We start from the raw sequence: 24023 nt of genomic DNA, 5'->3' as shown, positions 1-24023 counted from the left end.
GCCTACTCAATGTAGGAGTGGACCTATTACAATGCCAGTTTGTTAGATTGAGGAGGACACTTACTACTAGACTTTGAAATGGTCAGTGGCAAGTAGACACTTCAAGAGAAGGCTTCCTGGATCAATCTCATGGAAATGAAAGCCTTTCTCAGTGCCTCCCACATTTGGGTGAAACACATCCAAAAAGACACAGTCCTGCTAATGTCAGATAATTCAAGTGTGGGGACAGACCTCATAGACGTGGTAGAGGGAGTGGAGATCCACTGGATCCTTCATGCACAATATGGGAATGCTCCCAATATCAGGTAATGTTCAAGCCAGACACATTACTGGATCACTTAATGGCATGACCAAGTCATTATTAAGGAGAAGGCCACATCTTTATACAGAGTTGTCTCTAAATGAACCTTCTAATGGACCTGTGTCCCATGGGGTCATCTGATCATTGACCTTTATTCAGGTCCCAGAAGCATGTGCCATCGACACTCTTTCAATCAGCTGGAGGTAATATTGGCATACACCCTCCCTCCAAAAGTCTTGATTATCAAGATAATTCAGAAAATGAGGGGCACAAACTGCAAACAGTTCTGATTGCCCCGTTAGGATGAAAAAAACAAAAGCAAAAAAATAACCTGGATCAAGCATCTGCTCAAGTTTGTGAGACATAACCGGGCAAGTTGTAGTGACCTAACTTCACTCAAGGAGTCATGATTGCCATTATTCCATCCATATCCAGAGAAACTCCTGCTTCATGCTTGGCTCTCTTTTTTGTACTGATCAAAAGGAGTTTGGAACTTCAATAGTGGAGAGGATAAAAATAGCAGAAGATTCTCCACTTCGAAAACATACAAGAGGAAATCATATGTTGTCAAGGATTGGTGTCACATCAATCCACTCTCAGTACCCATTCTCCAATGGCTAACTTCTTTTCTCTCTCTCTCTCTCGATATTGGCTGCAATGAGGAAATCTTCTATTTGTAGGCAAATACTGACGCATCCAGACCACTCTCACACTCATTATTCCCAAAAAGCTGGGTTTTCACATGGCCAAACTTGTCTCAGTTTGAACCATCATCTTCCACTTCACTGAAGCAGCTATCATACAAGACTTGTAACATATCATAATGCCTGCTTCACATGCAGAGTGTGTGTTCTACATACAACACACAAAAATCCAAAGTACGTGCAGTTTTCTGTTCTGATGGTTCAGCAATACTAATGATGCAACCTGGTCTCCATTCATGGAACATGTTGCTGTTATTAGTTAACCAACAAATAAAAATTATCCACTTCCACTCCTCTGCAGCTGTAAAAGACTATTGCTACTGCAGAAGGCAGGAAAACAAAACATAACCAAACAAGTGTTGGCTGTGTTGGTTAAATAGAGCAAATAATTCAGAGTACTCTGAATTCTCACAGAGGCAGGTATGACTAATGAAGATCTGAGCTCATGAAATATGAACTTCCCTGAGCCTGGCTTAAATACTGGAGTCAACTGACTAGCATGCCTTGTATGCCTTTTCTTGCTTCCATTTGCATGACATGGCCTACCTAAAGAGAGGACTGAATCCCAAATGGGCAAGTGGCAGCTTAAGAGACACTAACCATGCCCCATTCATTTAAGCACAACCTTAAATAAAGGCACGAATTTGCTACTTTTTCTAGGTTTGCCTGGGAAACTTGTCATGGTAAGACAATAATCAAGTGCAGAATCCCACAGTGATCTTCCTTGTAAATGTATAAACAAAATATCTCTTGCTGTGCTAAACTAATGATAGGAAAAGTTCATCCTTGAAGTGCTGCAATCATGATCCTACTGGGTGATACTGGAAGAGGTATGATGCTTAGCATCTCCACCTTCTCTTACCTATTCTCCGAATGTTAATTTGATCAGGTATTGTATTTGATGAAGAAAGCCATTATTTTCATTGATTAATGTCAACCTGGTCACATTTATAAATAATCTTTCCAAGCCCCTGCCAGCAATGTAAGCATCCTGTTATGTTTTGCTCCATTAAATCTGCTAACAACAGGGTATACCAGCAGCCACCTAGTGGGTAAAAAGGTAAGTTAACCTGTAAGAATTGCTTCCCTCTGTATATCATATAGTCTTACAGACATAAAGACATCGTGGGGTGGGGGGAGAAGTGAGTGATCGAAATGTTAATACGATCAGGTAAATACTCATTTTCATTGGAAGACGTGTTGTTCTTAAAAAATGTACAGATCTGCCAACTGAAATCTTGTCATTATTCCTAGATGCAAAGTCATATTGATATTGGATTTTTAGCAGAAGATTTCTTATGATGGCATGTTGGCACTAAATGAAAATGGTAATGATCTGGCATCCAGTATGCCACCATAGCAGCCATCCTGAAAATCTTGTTGCATTTAAATGAAAAAAGGAAATTAGATTTTCAAGATAAATGACATAACAACTGTATTAGAGGTCAGATCTGCACCATTTTCATTCAAGACCCAGCACATATCATAATTAGTCTTCAGGGAAAACCACATGTTCATAAGACCATCCATTCAGGAGGAGCGGCAATTTTTAAGAGGGCCACCATTGTGGCCATATTTTATTTAAAGTCTGAGAAGCACAATTTTCATTTAAGACATATATATATCACAAGGCAGAAGGTATATATATATATATATAACTATATATATATATATAACTATATATATATATATATATATATATATATATATATATATAATTATATATATACATATATATATATATATATATATATATATATATATATATATATATCCCCATACCAGTTTGCCCTGTGATACATATATCTACTGCCCTGATATATATATATATATATATATATATATATATATATATATATATATATATAGTTATATAGTTATATATATATATATAGTTAGTTATATATATATATATATATATATATATATATATATATATATATATATATATATATATATATATATACCAGTTTCTTATTTATTTAAAAAATCAAAACACATATCATTATCACAGACACTTCCATCATTGATTTATTAACTTATGCCTCAAATATAAACTTCATTAGCATTATATGCTATGACTCAATTGTATATAAGTTGGACTACAATATGGTTTATCAACAATTTCCTTGTACAACAGTCTGACTTAACTACAACTGATTCAAAGTACATAGTGCTGGAAAAGTAAATATTTATTGCTGAAATGAATAAATCCATGACCAGAGTAACTGTAATCATTATCAGTTCCCATTCCATGAACATTCTGTACTGGATTTTTAATTCCTCATGCTCAAGTAACCAATTCCCAAAAGCATTTATTTTGAGCCAACTGTTTTCTTCCTCCCTGCATGCTGCTTTGCAAATAAATTACGCAGCAGTGATTTTGCTTAAGATGTTATCTTCTCTTCTTTATATGTTCTATCAACAACCATGCCTCATGTGCCCTTGACTGGTGACCAAGCTAATCAAAATTAGTAAGATATTTCTGTCAGCCAATGAAATTGGTCATCTTATGCTTGTTTGGCAATGAGTGCACTCGATTTAGGAAGCTGAGAATGCACTCAAATCAGTCAGTTTAAAATAAACCATAATGATCTTTTTATCTTATTTTCTTGGGTCTTTATTGTGCACCCTATGGGCACCATGGAGGGGATTGTCTTTCACCAAAGATGAAAAATAATGCACTGGTGCAACAGCACAGCCTAAAATAAAGTCTGAATTATGTTATATGAATGAACACACTTAATAATTTTATTTTCCGCCTTATCTGATTCAAATCAGATCTCTGCTGTCCAACTTGAAGATCTGACAGTGACTGCTTAGGAATCATGTTCTTGTAGCCAACGTTTTACCATAATCAATAATTTTATCAACCAATCAGATGAATTCTTATATCTTCGTGTTTGGAGACTAAGCAGTGTGGATGAAGAGCATAAATGTGTATTGAACAATTTGATTCAGTTTCAGATTTTGGAAAGCTGCATTTCCAATGGCTTCATTCAAAGGTCACCAGAACATGATCATTAGGTGGTCATTGTCAGATCTTCACGTAGGACAGCAGAGATCTGATTTTAATTAGGTTGGTTTTCTGCCTTAACAACACATGAGCTTGATTTCAGCAACTTCACAACTCCTGTCCTGTCCAGGATTTTTCTGTTCCTTTGCAAGAAAATGTGCATACAATTCAGATTTCAACCTGCTAAAGTAAACAAATGTTTTGCATTAACTTTTGAAAAATTCTCAGGGATTTTTGTTCAATCTCTAGCATTTTCAGACATATCTACAGTATTTTCAAATATAAGCTCCATTATTTTCAAACATATTTAAAGTATTTTCAAACAATATTCTCCAATATTTCAAACACAATCTCAAGCATCATACTTTAGAGCTTATAACTTGTATGTGTAAAGGGTTCTATATGCAAACATGAATATGTACGGCCCATGGCATTACTTCATTATATATGTATGTGTAAAGGATTCTATATGCAAATAAGAATATGTATGGTCCATTGCATTACTTCATTATATTTGTGTAAAGGATTCTGTACACAAACAGGAATATGTATGGCCCATGGCATTACTTCATTATACATGTATGCATAATGGATTCTATATGCAAACAGGAATATGTATGGCCCATGGCATAACTTCATTATAAATGAATGTGTAAAAGATTCTATATGTAAACAGGAATATGTATGGCCCATGGCATTACTTCATTATATATGTATGTGTAAACGATTCTATAAGCAAACAGGAATATGTATGGCCCATGGCATTACTTCATTATACATGTATCTATAAAGGATTCTATATGCAAACAGGAATATGTATGGCCCATGGCATTACTTCATTATAAATGTATGTGTAAAGGATTCTGTACACAAACAGGAATATGTCTGGCCCATGGCATTACTTCATTATAAATGTATGTGTAAAGGATTCTATATGCAAACAGGAATATGTATGGCCCATGGCATTACTTCATTATAAATGTATGTGTAAAGGATTCCATATGCAAACGGGAATATGTATGGCCCATGGCATTACTTCATTATATATGTATGTGTAAAGGATTCTATATGCAAACAGGAATATGTATGGACCATGGCATTACTTCATTAAAAATGTATGTGTAAAGGATTCTGTACACAAACAGGAATATGTATGGCCCAGGGCATTATTTCATTATATATGTATGTGTAAAAGATTCTATATGCAAACAGGAATATGTATGGCCCATGGCATTATATATGTATGTGTAAAGGATTTTATAATGCAAACAGGAATATGTATGGCCCATGGTATTACTTCATTATATATGTATGTGTAAAGGAATCTATACGCAAACAGGAATATGTACGGCCCATGGCATTACTTCATTATATATGTGTAAAAGATTCTATAAGCAAACAGGAATATGTACGGCCCATGGTATTACTTCATTATATATGTATGTGTAAAAGATTCCATATGCAAACAGGAATATGTATGGCCCATGGCATTACTTCATTATATATGTATGTGTAAAGGATTCTATATGCAAACAGGAATATGTATGGCCCATGGCATTACTTCATTAAAAATGTATGTGTAAAGGATTATATACGCAAACGGGAATATGTATGGCCCATGACATTACTTCATTATATATGTATGTGTAAAGGATTCTATATGCAAACAGGAATATGTATGGCCCATGGCATTACTTCATTAAAAATGTATGTGTAAAGGATTCTATACACAAACAGGAATATGTATGGCCCATGGCATTACTTCATTATATATGTATGTGTAAAGGATTCTATATGCAAACAGGAATATGTATGGCCCATGGCATCACTTCATTATATATGTATGTGTAACGGATTAACAGGAATATGTATGGCCCATGGCATTACTTCATTACATATGTAAATGCCTGTAATAACAAGATCTGTAGAAGCAGTAGGGACTACAGTATATACCATGTATATTGGAACAAAATATAATAAATGAATTTTTCCTGTTCCAGAACTTAAGGTTAAACTTTTTGTTACCTGGATCTCATGTCCTAGAACTAACCAACATGAAACAAATTGTGTTAAATTTGCAGCTTTCTGTCACTGCGTGTTAAAATGAAGTAGATAAATTGAGCTCTTATTTGATAACACAATGAAAGACACTAATCTTGTACTAATCTTATTTATTTGCATTTTTATTCTTCATTTAAACGTTTCCACTATCCAAAATTATACAATGTGATGCAGCATACACACCCAAGGTGTGTATCATTTATGTTGAGTAACAACATTTATATGTTGTTCATCAACATGAAAATGTATCAAAGAGTCATGTTTGACTCTCCTCAAGGGTTTCAACATGTTATCAAACTGAAAACTGGCTCAATGTCCTCATGAACACTCTAATTAGGAAAGGTAAAATCCTTCATTTAGATCTGTGTACTTTGGGGGTGTCTAATGATCAACCTTTTAGTGACAAGGTAGAATCAAGTTACCCACTTTCATCTCTCCAGTCCCAGACCTAGAAGCCTGTGCCACAGATACTCTCTCATTCAGTTGGGATGGATTGTTGGCTTTTGTCTACCCTCCCATGGTCCTGATGCCAAAAATAATGGAGAAGTTATGGGGTCAGCAATGCAAGATGATTATGATAGCCCCTCTAAGATTGGACAAGTCCTGGATTACTGATCTATTTGATCAATTGATAGATCTACCCAGGAAGATTCAAGCCAACCCATATCTTCTCAGGCAACCACAGTCACACTCCTATTTTGACATGTCTGATTTGTACCTTGATGGAGAATGTTGCAAAAATGTAGGAACTGCCAAATCAGAACACACAAGTCGGGTAATTTGGTTCCCATGTTTGAGAAGATAGGATGCCACCACAAAGTTGTCAGACACAATGAGGACCATTTTGTCTGAGTCGATCTTTCCAGAAGTGAAAGGCATTCATGATAGCCTTGATTTCTATAATATTTATGTGTAGAGGCCACTCCCTGGCTTACACATGCCGACAACAGGTGGGTACCGAAACCATACTGGCATTGGTACATACTGTTATTTCCACTTGAAGTTTCTCCAGTGGGAATACCCTGGTTAGTCAACCAGGACTGTACCAATGACACAGGAATGATTATATCTCAGGTGTGATTATGACTGTTTGATCAAAGTGACATGAAAAGGGGTGCCACTATTCTAGCAATGACATTTGTAATGAGGGCATAAACAGACAGCCGAGAGGGATTGAGTCCCTTTTCTGAGGAAATATGGAGATCCAATGAGCTCAAATTTGCAGGTGTTGGCCACCCATAGGTAGGCTGTCAACAGGTAGTGTGGAGGGTAGGTCAATGTTTACTTCTGTGTCTAGGGTAGGTCAATGTTTACTGTTAATAGGCTTGAAGGCAAAGAAATTTGGTTTCTTACCACATCTGTATGACTGCCTCCTAGGTTTGGCAGACTTTTGTCTCTTGGCATTGGCTTGGGATCAATACTGGCGAACATCTGACTTAAAAGATCCCCTGTCCCGAGGCTGCTTAACATCCTTTGCACTGGCAGGGGCTGTGTGCTTCCAAAAGCCTGTGTGAGTTGAGTGGCAAGTTGGAGAGGCTTTTCCTAAGCTGCCTCCGAACATCTTCTATTTTACCTCCAGAATGCAACAGCAACCCAAATGGGGTTGTCCATAAAGCTAGTGTGTGACGAGGTTTGAGTGATGTGGACCACAGGCATGTGTCACATTGTATTAGGTTTAGGTTGGCCAGAGCCTTCAACACATTGGCCACAGTATGGTGAACTGCTTGTTTAAAGACTCTAGCAATCCTGGCTGTCACCTCCCAATCACGACTCTTGTCAGATTTTTTTGCAAGTCAGAAGATTATCAATAAAGCCAAATCTGACACTGAAGACATTATGATAATGTTCTGATCTAACCTGGACATGGCACTGAACACATTCTTGTCCACTTTATAGTGTAATGGAGACAGCTGCTTAATTCTTGTCAAGGGACGGGAGAACATTCTGAAGTCCAGCATTGCTGGAACTGCCATCTGGTGTGTTCAGCATATGGCTGACCCGGAAGCTGGCAGTATATAAGATGGTCAGACTATCACTGGTACTGGCTGCTCCAAATGCCTGGCTGGCTGGACAGATTTCTCAATGAAATCTTTGGTAGCATTGGTGTTAGTATTAATAAAGCGAGAGGAGAATATCAATGGGATGGTAAGTTGCCGAAGATGTGGCTAGATGGACAGATATGTTACTTAAATCACCATACAATCTATTTGGTTGGACTGTTTCAATGAAAAAGGCCCCCATGCTGAGACAGCTGGAAAGCTGGACTGCCAGTAATGGTGTGATAGTATTAAGAATTGGATCCAATGGATCCAGTAAGAAACCCACGTGCCCTGATTTACAGGCCTAAAGGCCATGCTCGGACCTGTGAGAGAATACTCCCTCATAGAGTCAGAAAAAGGTGTGGGAGCAAGTGAGGCACAAAAGGCCAAAATTGCCCTGATGTCAGAATTTGCATCATTGTCTCCTGTACCAGATGATGCAACGGTTCAAAAGATGATTGTACCCTTTCCATATCCTCTTCCTCCCCTGCAGCTGATATGACTGTGGCCAATGGTTGCACACAACAAACTTTCAGTGTTGGGGGGAGTCCCAGCGTCCCCCACAAAACTAAAAAAAGAGGTCAACTTGGGATGAATGCTGACGATGTAAATGCTTTCATTTCTTGATTTAGTCAATCATTCCTTCCCCTTAGCTCTCTTTTGGGCCACTAAGACCCAAATATTTCCCGACCATGTGTTACACATGCTGCATGGCATTGACAATCTAAATTACATACATAAAATACTTTGCTTTAAACCTTTTGCACTTTATGCATTTGGATGACATTCCCACTGAAATGACACAAGAAAAAAAAGCATAAATTAGTGACGCAGTATATGACTAACTCAATAAATCACTCTCATTACTAATGAAAAAGTTAAAAAGTATTATGTCTGATGCCAATAGCCTGCGATAAACTGACGCATAATGCCTAGTTAACAATTCTATCAAAACAACACCAAATAAAAAGAAACCAAGCATAAGCTATGCTGTATATGGAAATATTATCTCCACTACAAATGGAGTATGCAAAAATAGTCAAAGTCATGCTAACTTTTAATGACCTTGCATGAGGTCAACAATGGCCTGGTATAACATGGTCTTAAACAAAATCTCTAAAGGTGGTGATATCACTGAAATTATCAGAAATCATAAAATGAATGCATACAACCTGCAGCTGAATGATTAATCCACAAAACAGATCTAATGGGAATATTTGATGGTTCAAACAGAGCATAAAAATGACTTGGACTGTCAGAGATTAAACTCTACGATACTACCAGTAGAACAAAGCTGAAAACTAGTAACACCTGGCAGAAGCAAGGGGAGATAATAGGCAAGAGTTATTCCCCTGTGTGTGTGTGTGTGTGTGTGATAGGAAAAGATGATTTTCATCTCTTAGTAGGGCTGGATTTGCAAGGTAGCAGGCTAATATTCAAAACATAATCATAATGTGATTGGGAATTATTTTTGAAGGAGAAATCAATTCATGGTGTAATGCCATGGGCCATACATATTCCATTTGCTCTTAGATCAATTCATATTAATTGTTCTGAATAACTTCTTTCAGACGGTCCCCTTGGTAGTCTTTATACACAGTTTAGCTCAAATAATGTGGATATATTCTAAATAGTTTTAATTCTCTCAGTCATACCTATACAACCAAGCTCATCACTGTTGTCCTCACATTCAAACTGCGTATTGCATCGCCACATTCTATATATACATTTTCCATTTGCACACATAAACTCATCTTCCTTACAAGGAATCTTTGATGGCACAGTACCTGGAAAATAAATGCATGGTAAGTGGTCATTTTTCAAAGTATACTCATATTTTCATATTTTTGGTCATAATAATTCCAAGGCAGTAGTTTTTGATGTGTAATAAAATAAAAATAAAAAGTTAACTGCTACAATTATGAATTAAGACATAATCACAGTGCATTCATTTTCATTTCTTCTGTTGCAAGATCATTGCTACTACAAAAACAGATGGTACACAGACTTCATTTTTGGGGCTCATTGCAAGACATGGCACCTTTGGTGTTAAAAAACATTTTTAAGTAAAAAATTTAAAATATGTCTTTAAAGATTCTGATTTTCATTTGCTTAAATTATAATCAATTAAGAATACTGCTAAAATGACTGGCTTTCAAAATCATCTAAATATCTGTACAATTTTTGCTGATATAAATACAGTAAAACCTCATATTGCAACCTCCTCAAAAGCAAAAATGTTTGTTTAGCTTCCATACCTGTCATAATTCTAGACAGTGTTGGGGTAGGTTGTGAGACTCAAAAGTGTGTTTTGGGGTTCCAAGAGGGGTCAGTGTGCATGACCAAAATAAGTGACATCATCTAATTGAGAATAAACTATTTTTTTCTTATAAGCCTATAGAAAATGATTGGAAATTCAAATATGAACAAAAGAAAATAACGTGTCTGTTTTCTTAAAAGTATTTAATATACTTACAGAGAAAGAAAATAGTTTGTAGGCTGAATATTGTCAAATATCATCACTGTACACATACACATATGTCCAAACACATATCACTTCCATTCTGACAATAAATTTAAACATACACAAAGTTTCTGTCCTTAAAATTCATTGGAATGCAACATATAGGCAGTCTTTACTACTTTCACCAGTTCAATAGGGGGGGTTTGAAGGTAATGCAAGTGTCATTAGCAATCATCATTCAATTCACTAGAGACTAGATGGTTCCCTACTGGATTATCTGAGTGAATCCTTGTCTGAACATAATTGTTCTTGATAGTCATAATGTTAGTATTGTTAGGACTGTATCAGATGCAGTCTGACCATGAGGAATGCTTGTTTCAATAGAAAAGTTATTATATACCACATTTGGGACTGACCATTTCTTAGGGAGAAGGGGGCCAGAGGAGGGGGCCACAATATTTTCAAGTTTAATAGGGTTTATATGATACAACAGTAATAAATGCCTATGGTGTTAATGATGTGCAAACAGGAGTGTATGCTTTATTATTGTTTTTCAATCCATTTATTTCATGACTAAAGTCAACAGCAATTGATAGTATTTTAAAACGGTTAAGATGATGAATGATAACAAAGATAACTAATTTGAATGTCAAATAAGTTTCATACAGGTCGTGCTCATATTTTAACAGACATTGTACTCTCCAGAATCACTTATATCAATATGCTGTTTGCAGTATGTGCAAAGAATTAAATGCTACCCCTTGTTGCTGTGCTTCACAAAGTAAAACTCCGTCAACCAGGAGTTCTGAAATGTATTTTTGCTGGTTTTTGCCTGCTTCACTGGTAGCTTATTGCTTTTAGAATCACCATAAAAAAATTAATCACACTTGAACTCTATTTCAACAACTGAAATAGTGAAATAATCATGCTCAACATTTTATATATGGAGTAAAATACTACTACAAAGAAATGTTGCCACTGTTCACAAACTTGCCAATTAACTTTAACTGATGGCTTCAATGTTTTCATTCAAGGCAATATGTAATAACTGTAACTGATGGCTTCAATATTTTCATTCAAGGCAATGATATGTAATAACTATAACTGATGGCGTCAATATTTTCATTCAAGGCAATGATATGTAATTACTTTTGGTCCTCACCCTAAAGCTAGCATCTCTTCGATTTACCTGAACTTAAAACAAATCTGGTTGTTCCACTTTGTGAACTTTACCTATGCAAATCAGCACAATGGGCTCCTCCATAGCAGTCTTAAAAGGACATAACTCATTACCCTAGCTTTTGTCAGCCAATTATGTAATATGTAATAGGGGGGTTTGAAGGTAATGCAAGTGTCATTAGCAATCATTATTGCATTCACTTGGTTGCTTATATCTGACCTCCTTGCCTTCTTAATTGTCTCTATGATGACAGGCTGCTGAACTGCCCAAAGAACACTTTTACATGAATTTCATGTTTACCATTTATTACTGCAACAGGAATATACTTAAGTGGTGAAAGATTGTTTTTTTAAATACATTTTATTTTTTGAAGATTACTGAAAATTGCGTCTTATGAAACACAAACATGTCGGGGTGGAGGTGGGGTGGGAGTAAAAACTTGTGAATTTAGCATCACACATCATGCTATGATCACAAGTCCAGCATATTAATCTTTAAACTACTGCTGCTCTTAAAATAAGGGACTTACCCGTAATGTAGATCAGGCTAAAACCACGGTGAAATGTATTTGAACCATCTGTATAAAAATGAATAAAGACTGTCCCACTGTGAGATATATATGGACCAGGAACTGTGCTTCCACAGTACATTTTGTATGGAAATGGTCCTATTTGTAGATAATTATGGGTGCAATTTCCATCAATCCCTTCTGGAAGGTCAAAATCTTTAAAGCTGTAAAAATAAGGGTAAATCACAACTTTAGTGTTGCTACTGTGGGTTTGATGCCATTTTTCAGCGCAGGATAGACTGTATGTGACAACAAGTATAATTGGTGGAGGAGAACCAGGGAAAACCCCGTAAGAACCTCCAACCCAATTGAAGCTACTTGTAAGCCTTCTCACATACCCACATTGGCCAAGCCTGAGACTCAAATCCATGTGGACAGAGGTGAGACTGCAGTGATCAGTAAGACAAATGCTTAAGACCACTCAGCCACTAGTATGTTCAATCAGCAGTAAAATCCAAGTGGCAGATTTGTTTAACAGCAAAACCTCCCAATTATGACCACCTCTCAGCATGTGGAAAAGCCTACTATATTGGGAAGTAGTCTTTTTATAAAGGATCATTTTGCAGTTTTACAAAATAATAAAAAATGTCAGAAGATGGTCATTAGAGAGTGTGGTCTAATTTCATGGTCAGTAGGAGAAGTTTTACTGTATAACAATTACATGCAAATAATGACCAGCTGTATAACATTATAAAAGTCAAGGTTTACTGGTCATGATTATACATACATGCACAAGTATATCAATAAATATTTATAGAGAAAGACCACCTGTACATAACTACTGTTTCTGTTTGGTTTTCTGGGCATTCAGTATAGAAAGATTGGACTGTGAATCACAATTTCTGTAATGTTTAAATTGATTACAAAGTCTATGATAATTCTCCACGAGAAACTTGTCCCTCACTATAACACTGACCAAACTAGGAACCATAAAAGTGTACTACATTATAAGTGTGATCACCATACAGTAAGGTAGGTTCATTACTAAAACTTTACTCATCCCAAGAAATGGTTCCTTGACTATACCAATGTTACATAATGAATGGTGCTATAATGAGGTGCTGTATATAAGTATAATCTTGGGACTACTGTTTGTAGTTTCAACAACATAGATAAAATTACCTGACACTACAATGCTGTACCTTTTGCAAAACACATTTAAAATGAACGGTCAGCTAAGATTTACTGACCAACAGTAACTGGTAAATTAAACCTTAATATACTAAATACTAAGGTGTCTAAGCCAAAGCAACTGACGAAGACAATGATATTAAGATATTGTAAATCTTAACAGTCCAATGACAGCCACTGGCACTGGCAAGGTGTCGGTCATTAAGATACTGTAAATCTTAATAGTCCAATGATTGCCACTAGCACTGGCAAGGTGTCAGTCATTAAGATACTGTAAATCTTAACAGTCCAATGACTGCCACTAGCACTGGCAAGGTGTCAGTCATTAAGCTACTATAAATCTTAACAGTCCAATGACTGCCACTAGCACTGGCAATGTTGAGTCATTAAGATACTATAAATCAGAATAGTTCAATGACTGCTAATGGCACTAGCAATGTTGAGTCACTAAGATACTGTAAATCTTAACAGTTCAATGACTGCTACTGGCACTAGCAATGTTGAGTCATTAAGATACTGTAAATCTTAACAGTCCAATGGCTGCCACTAGCACTAGCAATGTTGAGTCATTAAGATACTGTAAATCTTAACAGTCCAATGGCTGCCACTAGCACTAGCAATGTTGAGTCATTAAGATACTGTAAATCTTAACAGTTCAATGACTGCCACTGGCACTAGCAATCTTGAGTCATTAAGATACTGTAAATCTTAATAGTTTAATGACTGCTACTGGCACTAGCAATGTTGAGTCATTAAGATACTGTAAATCTTAACAGTCCAATGACTGCTACTGGCACTAGCAAGGTTGAGTCATTAAGATACTGTAAATCTTAATAGTTTGCTATTATCAAAGTGTTGCATAATCACAGTCATTCTGCAAGTTTGACGCAGTCAAAGAGAGAGAGATGACTTTTACATCCTGGCTGTTAAGTTTTTAGTGGCATGTTGAATAAACTGTTGGCTATATATTCTTAGCATTGATTCTGTCTGGACTTCATAGTTGATAGCTGTCAAAAACAAAACTTTGTTCCAAAAAAAACCTATGTTGATGAGCAAGCCAAATAATTTCAGTCTAGCAGTCAGTTAATATACAAGTGTTCTGTAGAACCTAGGGCCCAACCTGTCATTTCTTTATATGACTTCTGAAAAATTAACTTAAAACTTCACTATTGTTGATGATGATGTTGCAACTTCCAAAAAAGTGACACCTATGTCCAACTATGCAGATCCAGGTAGAAAATAAATCAGCTTAGCACTGACTTACCTGATTGTAATTGTGTCATATATGCCTGTAGTTTGCATCAACCAGTGTACACAGGCTGGTTGACTTTCGTATGGAGAAGGGTACCTGTTGCTCATTATTGCACCTCGATCCATAGGCATCTTTTCAACTTTGCATGTTTCTCCCGAGACTGAAATTGCATAATTCATAAAATGACTCATATCCCAAAAACATATATGATAAAATCATTGTAAAATCCACACTAAAATGTTCAAAATGTTGACAAATATCATAGCACTCACTGTGATACAATGCCATAGCCATAATAAAATTAAAATTCATACTAATTAGTAGACACAATTTTCAAAAAAGTGTTAAAATGGAGTAAACAAATATAAATGGGGAATGTTAGTACATTAGTTGTATATATCTGCTGTGAATTACCCATTTTACCAACTCAACTGATGAGCTATCATCAGAAAAACTCATTTTGTGAGAATAAAACAACAATTATTACATCTTCAAAAAAAGGACTAAATCAAAACCCATGTGATATCAGTACCATATATACTGGTCCAACTGTAAACTGCATAGACCCAGATCTATCCCTGCATAATTCAACTGCAGACAGATCTACCACTTCATAATGCAACTGCAGACAGATCTGCCACTGCATAATGCAACTGCTGACAGATATGCCACTGCATAATACAACTGCACAGACCCCGATCTGCCACTGCATAATGCAACTGCAGACCCAAATCTGTCATTGCACAATGCAACTGCACAGACCCAAATCTGCCACTGCATAATGCAATTGCAGACCCTGATTTGCCACTGCATAATGCAACTGCAAATCAGGGTCTATGCTGTTTGTCATTTGTGTCATCAGCAAGTATATAAAATACACATGATTTATATCACACTACCTGTGCCCAATGGTTACATATGATCAATATTTTCTAGTATCTTAAAGTACCTGCCCAATGGTAACAAATGATCAATATTTTCCACTACTGATCTTGAAGTACCCATGGCCAATATTATCCACCATCAAGCTTAGAAGTACCTGTGCTCAATGGCAATAAATTATCAATATTTTCATTAATAAACCTGAACTACCTATGCCCAATGGTTAAAAAGTTTTCTAGCATCAAACTTTAAACATCTATGCCAAATGGTTACAGAATTTTCCAGTATCAAACTTGAAGTACCATTGCCCAGTGGTTACAAATGATCAATATTTTCCTGTATCAAACTTGAATTACCTATGACTAAAGGTCACAAATATCAATATTTTCCAGGTCAAACTCAATCTGATTAAAATCAGATCTCCACTGTCCTACGTGAAGTTCTGACAGCGACCACTTAGGGGACATGTTCTGGTGACCTATGCTACTACCATAATTCATTAATTTTATCAGCCAATCAGATGATGTCTTACATCTTCATGTTTTGGAGACTGAACAGTGTGGCTGAAGATCAATGTATGCTGAACAATTTGACTCACTTTCAGATTTTTAAAGTGCCAATTCCATTGGCTAATTCAAAGGCGACCGGAACACAACCACTAAGCAATCGCTGTCAGAACTTCACATAAGACTGCTGAGATCTAATTTTAATCAGATTCATATCAAGCCAATCTTGAACTAACTGTGCCCAAGAGGATATTTTCCAGCATTAAACATGAAGTACTTGTGCCCAATGGTTACAATAAATTTTTTCCAGTAGCTCCCAAAAGTTACAAATAAGCAATATTTTCCAGTATCAAACTTGAAGTACTTACCCCCCAAACAGTTACAAATGAGCAATGTTTTCCAGCATCAAAATGTTTTCCAGCATCAAACTTGAAGTACTAACCCCCAAGAGTTACAAATGATCAATATTTTCCAGTATAAAATTTGAACTACCTATGCCCAATGATTTACAAAACTTTCAAGCATCAAACTAGGAGTACCTCTGCCCAACAGTTTACAAATGATCAATAGTTTCCAGTATCAGACTCAAGCAACCTGATCCCAATGCTGTTTTCCTGTATCAAGCTTGAAGTACTTGTGCCCAGTGGGTTTTTTACCTGCATCAAACTTGAAGTTCTTGTGCTCAATGTATTTTTTCCCCATATCAAACCTGAAGTACCTGTGTCAATAGTTTTTCTCTCATATCAAACTTGAAGTACCTGTGTCAATGAGTTTTTTTCCAGACATGAAACTTAAAGTACCTATGCCCCATGGGTTGTTTTTTCCGTATCAAACTTGAAGCACCTGTGCCCAATGAGTTTTTCCTTCATCAAACTTGAAGTAATTGTGCCCAAGTTTTTTTTCCCCATATCAAATTTGAAGTACATGTGCCAATGGTGTTTTTTTCTGCATCAAACTTGAAGTACATGTGCCAAATTGTTTTTTCCTGCATCAAACTTGAAATACATGTGCCAATGGTGTTTTTTTCTGCATCAAACTTGAAGTACCTGTGCCTGGTGGTTTTTCCTGTATCAAACTTGAAGTACCTGTGCCAATGGTGTTTTTTTCTGCATCAAACTTGAAGTACCTGTGCCTAGTGGTTTTTCCTGTATCAAACTTGAAGTACCTGTGCCAATGGCTTTTTCCTGTATCAAACTTGAAATTCCTGTGCCCAATGGTATCAGTGATCAATATAACAATTCACATATCTATGACATGATAGCATTATCATTTAGCAAACATTACAAATGAATAAAATCAAATAAATATGGAATTCAGCTGTTAGTTTCTGACCAACAAATTAGTCCTGCTCAAAGAAGAAAATTTAATTTTCATGGAGTATTGATAAAGTGTGTGTGTGTGTGTGTGTGTGTGTGATTTGGATTTTTAACGTAGCTTTAAAAAAAAATCAGTCATACTGCTATGATGTCTGCAGTGTGTCAGTTTATAGTGACGTCTAGCACTGGGGTATCATGCTGCAGACATGTAGCATGATGTCCCACCAAGTCACATTATCCTGACACCAGGCTGACCAGTCCTAACACTAACCTCTTAATGCTGAGTGCCAAGCAAGGCAGCCGTTAGTAACATTTTTGTAAGTCTTTGGTATGACTCGGCCAGGGATCAAACCCACGACCTCTTGCATTTAAGGCTGATGTTCTAACCACTAGGCCACCACTCCGGTGAGCACTGATAAAAATTGGTACATAAGATGGTACTAATATTTCATTGTGTAGATATATTGTATGCTGTCTGAATGCAAGACGTTAAAAAAAACAAATCAAGTCAAATGAAAACATCCACAAAAATCAACAAATTCAAAATAATTCAGTTTCTCTGTACATAAAGTCAGCAATTTGACATCCAGAAGTCCCTTCTTTCAGAACACATTCACATGGTTCATAAGCCCTAAGGAGTTGTTTCTAAATTTTTAAGAATTTCCAAAAGGTTTTAAAGCAGTATTTTCTTTAACTGAACATTCTCTATATCTCTACAACAAAATTGTAGGTACAAAGGTAGAAATAAACACATATCTAGTGAGCCACACTTGTGCAAACAGACATTCTACTGCTTGTAAATACTACACTGTATTCATCATGACTCATTAAACCCACCTGACTTTATTCCATTTACGTAAAGTCTGCACAGTTAACAGACATTTTACAAATGTGTAAACACTGCCCGCAATGCACAAAACCTGCAGGTGTTTTCATTCTGTGTAATTAAAAGATGATGGCTAATGATTGATATGATTGTAAATTATAATGAATGCAAGTCATACCTGTTTTGACAAATAAATGTGCAAACAGCAGCAACACTGAAAGAGGAAAAAAAATATTTAATTTACCTTGAATGCAGGTAACATGAAAAAAATGTGTCTAAAAATGCTGAATAATGAAGCCAACACATATCCTTTCAATGTTACACAAATGATGACTCATTTGACTCTTGACACCAAAATCTCAAGAGTTGAAATGAAATTCTCAAGAGTTGAAATGAAAATCTCAAGAACTGAAATAAAAATCTCAATAGTCAGTCTCAACAGTCATTAGTTTTTGGCAGTTCATAGCTGGGATTATATGTTATTTGCAGAGCTAACTGATATTTAAGAAGTTGTGTCTCAATGAATAAAGAGAAACACTTGAACAGTATTTTGTCAGAAACTAAACCATACAGACAGCGATACAGACAGGGTCATTACTGACTTTTATATATGTTTCTCTTTCTAATTACATATGTCTATGTGAATATCTGGTATTTTAAACAGAAAAAAGAATATTTTATGCTTTATTATATTGTTTTTACTTCTCGTTATATTCTATTTTTAACTCCTCAAATCATTTTAAATGCAAAAATATACCCATAAAAGTTTCAAACAATATGACCCCATTATATCTCAACAAACTATTTCATGCTACAAGAACATGGTAATACTCCCAATTTAAGACCAATTTCAGAAAACCACCATTCCATCCCAAAACCAAATCAAGAATTCTTTAAGAAAACATTCAATTTTCAGGATCACAAATTAGGAAAAGAATCCCAATTAGGGAAGGTACACATTTAATTATAATCTAATTCATTCGATTTGACAAATACAATACAGCTAAATGACTAAATTCACTCACCTTCCACTTTGTTATCTCACTATTTTTGCACTGTATATACACAATATACCTAGTTGGAACATGTTTATCTAAAATTTCAGTTTATTACATCTATATATTAATGTAGCTTACTGTCAATGCTGTGTGTGTGTGTGTGTCTGTGTGTCTCTTTATGTCTGTGTGTGTGTGTATGTGTATCTGTGTGCGTGTGTCACTGTACATATACTCTGAATGTAAATACGTATATATTTATTATTATTATTATTATTATTATTATCTAACTTCTGTATGATAATCATCAGGACTAATGCATTAGACATAAACAAAGCATATCCAGTTTTATAAAGGATGAACATCACAACTGGCAAATTTGTATACTCTGAAAACATACATCCATCAATTATTTCCTCTAAAACATACATCCATCAATTATTTCCTCTAAAACATACATCCATCAATTATTTCCTCTTTGCTAATGTAGCGAAAATGCTCTCTGCATTTGAGTTTTTGATTGATGGGCCTGTCTGTATATGTATATCCTGATTTCTTTATTAACTTCCCATGATCAAGTCTTTGTCTTCAGTTATGTTAGAAAGGCCATGCTTACAAGCCACACTTACATCTGATCAAAAAGTAATCCAATCAAGTAATAAATGACTGAATTTTTTTAAGCTTTGCTGTCTGAAGCAAATTAAGTGCCAATAAAACGTAATTAAAGTTTATCCACATGGTGGCCACTATTAATGGTGGAGGAAGAACCTGGGAAAACCCCAGAAAGAACCACCGACTTATGAGAAGCTACCAGCAAGCTTTCGCACAAATCCACCCTGGCCAAGTTCGAGACTTGAACCCACCCAGGCAGAGGTGAGACAGCAGTGATCCGTGACGGAGAGTGCTTTAGACCAATCTGCCACTCGGGGCCCCTCACAAGGAAGGCATTGTTTAGATAAAATGTTTGTCATATGAATTGATGTGCAAACATTTCTTTTTCACCTGTATTCACTGTAATAAAGTCAAACTATCAGTAAAAATACTAGAACCACAGAGAAAATATGAAGAAACAAAACAAATAATCTTGAAAAATGAAGACAACAAAAAAGTATGGAAAGTAAAGGAAACTAAAATAGTGTACGATGCCATACAAGAAATAGAAGATATAAAAATCCAGACATAAAATAGAATTAAAACATATTAGCCTAAACTGGAATAAAATAAGATAATTGTGGTTAAATGCCAAAGAAACCAACAAGCAATCAGTAAGGTTAACATACCTACATACTGTATTGTATGGCTAACAGGGTAATACACATACATAATAAATATAGGATACATCCTGCCCTGCTCCCACTGTGGCAAAGGATACAGCAAATCCCTGCCTTGCCTACTCTATAGCAGGGGATACAACACAAAAAGCATAATATATTACAGCATATTAAAACAGCATCTATGAAAACATGTTATAAAAATGTAGTTTATTTGGGGGTAAAACCAATTTTAATACTGCAATACTTACACATAGCCATTGTTTAGCTTTCTGTTTCGTGCTGAAAAAATGCACCGTCCATTTAATATGCATACATCCTCTATTAGAGTGAACAACTGTCATTATGATGCAATTCCTTGTGTAACTCACTTTCTCCTTGGTATGTTATGTGCAAAACAAGCACAGACAGCTCATCTTTTTCATTGACAGGTACTATATGAGGACATCACAGCAGGGTGGGCTGAGGGCATTTGACAATAGCCATGGGTAAATATTGCATAATTAAAATTAGTTTTACACCCCCAAACTACATTTTAATAGAAGCAATAGCTTACCCATGGCTATTGTTGAGATAAATTTGTCAGTAAGGGGTGTTGGCTCCATTAAACATAAAAAAACAGCCAATGAAAAAGATTCACCATTGGTGGAGAGGTCCAAGTTATGGAAGGTTGATATTTATAATGGTCACATGCTGTGATGTAACTACAGGGCCAACAGAAACGATGCCTGTGCTTTGTTGTGATACTGAGTGGAGGCAAAAGGAGGAAAAGATAGTATGGGAACAGCAAAATGCTGCCATCATGATGTCCTCCAAGAAGAAGTGACTAAGGTAGGCCCATGAGATAGCAATGGCTCAAACCTCATGGGCTTTAAGTTTCATTAAGGAAAGGTCTCAGTCAATAAGAGACAGTACACTCTTTTGACTGTGGTGACAATCCACCATGAAATAGTGATAGATGAAATGTCTACGGAGCCCTTGAAAGGGAGGAAAAGACAATTCCTACACTTTCCTCTTCCTTAAATGCCTTATGATAGAAACAGATAGCCCTCATGGGACATAAAAATTTATCTGTATCATGCACAGCACAGATTCAACTGATGACAAAGAAGGGAAACCAAATCATAATTTCTATTAAACCAGAAACCGCCAGCATCAATAGTAAAGGCATGAATCTCACTATGTCATCATGCCGAAGTGAGGGCAAGTAGAAACACAATCTTGAGAGTAAGGTCCTGAAAAGACGCCTCATTCAATGGTTCATAGGGGTTTTTGGTTAATGACCATAAAAGACAAGAAAGATTCCATCTAGATGTAAGACAAGTATGTGCAGCTCAAGATACTTAACAAGATAGGCAAGGTGTGAATCCAAACTAATTACAGTGCCTTGAGAGAATTTAAGTGTGCTAGAAATGGCAGCTCAATTGCCCTTGATGGTGGATATAGAGCTTTTTTTTTTTCTCAAAGAGAAACAAAAGGAAATCAGCAACAGAGGTTATAGTGGGAAAGTTAGGACCAATATGTTTCCTACTGCACTAATCACAGAATATTCTCCACCTAGCATCATAGACCTTGGATATAGAAGCTCTCCTGGCCTGAATGATGCAACTGGCAACTCAGCCTGAAAAGTTGTTGTGTGGAGAGATCACTTGAGATGAGCCAAGTGTGAAAGTGGAGAACTTGTGAGTTCTTGTGGAGGAGGGATCCCCGGTGTTGTGACAGAAGATCCATCTTGAGAGGAAGAGACCTGGGTCGAGAGATCAACAGGTCTAGAAGATCGTTGAACCAAAAGCACTGAGGCCACAGAGGGGCTATGAGAATGATCTGGGCAGTGGAAGTTCTGACCTTTTGCAGCACTCAAGGAATCAGTCAGAAGGGTGGGAAGGTGAAAGCAAACAGCAGATCCCACTGGAGAATGAACACATCCACTGCACAAGCTCCTTGATATGAGACAGGAGAAAAGTAAAATGGGAGTCTGTTGCTGAGGCTGGTTGCAAATAGATACACTGTGGGCCTACCACCCACAGCAAGAAAAGGGACTCTTTGACAGAGCAGTATAGAGTCCATTCTGTGAGGATAGCTCTGCCAGTTCTGGGGAGACTGTCTGCCAAAACGTTCTTCTTTCCCAGAATATGCTGAACTCTGAGTGTTATGTTCTCCACGGTGGCTCAGGAGGTTCCAGGCTTACACACAAAGAGAAGGGGTATGTGTGCCCCCTTAACATCAGAGATAAGCTACAACAGATGTGTTACCAGAGGAGACCATGACACATCATACCCCTTACTCTGTCAATGAACCTTTTGCAATACTCTGTATACAGCCTATAAAAGTTCATCCCCCTATGAAATGTTTTCTTAGTTTGAATAAGAAATGGGATCAAGGGAAGGGCAATAACATATACTACTTAACAGTTCTGGGCGAGTTGCCGCTTATTATGCCTGTCAAGACGAGTGAAATCTAGCATAAGAACAAACGATATCATTGCACGAATTGTTATAGAAATTGGTAAAAAGTAAATAATTCACATCAAAATCGCTTGGATCAATTTTTGTTTTGCTTTTTAATATTAAACCAATTATAAATCACAATTTTGGTCTGTACACCGATAGATACAACAACAAAATTTAAATAACTGTGTACTTCGATTTTTGATCTTATTTCGTTCTTTGTTTTTTCTAGTAACCGTAAATATAAATGTTGACAGCATATATTATATGGCTATGTAAGTAACCTGGATGTAAAATTCCAATTAAATTTAAACTAAATACATAACTTATATTTCTTAACGCTTATAAAATGTTCTGATGTTAAATATAAAGTACCTGAGAAAACGTAGATAAAATTTTGTTTGAACTTCCTGTTTTGGAGATGGAGATGTGGGCATCCTGTCGTATGAAGACTTAAAATCGATTTGATTCCGCTCATCATGACACTATATTACGTAACTGATAATTCATCCAAGGCGTAGAAAGATATACTAATGTTTAGAACAATTATTTGCACATATACAGTGTTTTAACATTTTTTCTGGAACAAAAGTAGTACTTTCTTATTTACAAGGTCTCCATTTTGTTTCGTTAGGGTGACCCATAGAAAACCAAGAGCAAACTTTTAAACTCTGCACCGGAGCATTGACAGAAAAAAGAGTGCAACATTGACACAAAATAGAACGTAGACTTTAGTACCTTAAGCAATAAGCGCTTTAAAAAAAATAATTGTATTTTAATAATAATAATAATAATAATAATAATAATAATAATAATAATATATGATTATCAAATAATACAAGTAGTACATTAATACATACTGTATTATAAATATAAAAATGAGGCATGTACCATTGGAACAATTGGTAAATAACAACAGTTGTAATACAAACACATAATTATATGATCCAGCATGGATGACTTATAAAAGTTTACAAAACTTTATTTTAATGGTATCTAGTCCGATAAGTCAAACACCCAAGTCTGTGTTGATAATGATGGACGATATGTAGGTATGATGTCAC

At 36.0% G+C, this 24023-nt stretch overlaps 1 protein-coding gene across 1 annotated transcript in view; it reads right to left on the bottom strand.

Moving 5' to 3' along the window:
* LOC149780731 (low-density lipoprotein receptor-related protein 3-like) overlaps positions 1-23589 on the bottom strand; it is a 59478-nt gene extending 35889 nt beyond the window's left edge. Inside the window, exons 1-5 of the mRNA XM_089937780.1 lie at positions 23335-23589; positions 18425-18460; positions 14729-14876; positions 12295-12497; positions 9777-9908 (exon numbers count right to left, since the gene is read on the bottom strand). Coding sequence (XP_089793906.1) covers positions 9777-9908; positions 12295-12497; positions 14729-14876; positions 18425-18460; positions 23335-23440 — 625 coding nt within the window. The 5' untranslated portion in view covers positions 23441-23589. The remainder of the gene's footprint in view (positions 1-9776; positions 9909-12294; positions 12498-14728; positions 14877-18424; positions 18461-23334) is intronic.
* Positions 23590-24023: the final 434 nt, after the last annotated feature.

This window comes from Sinohyriopsis cumingii, chromosome 16 (genome assembly GCF_028554795.1).
Source record: "Sinohyriopsis cumingii isolate HCF-2022 chromosome 16, ASM2855479v2, whole genome shotgun sequence".
In the NCBI taxonomy this organism is placed as follows: Eukaryota; Metazoa; Mollusca; class Bivalvia; order Unionida; family Unionidae; genus Sinohyriopsis; species Sinohyriopsis cumingii.
This window is presented reverse-complemented; position numbering and strand designations above follow the sequence as displayed.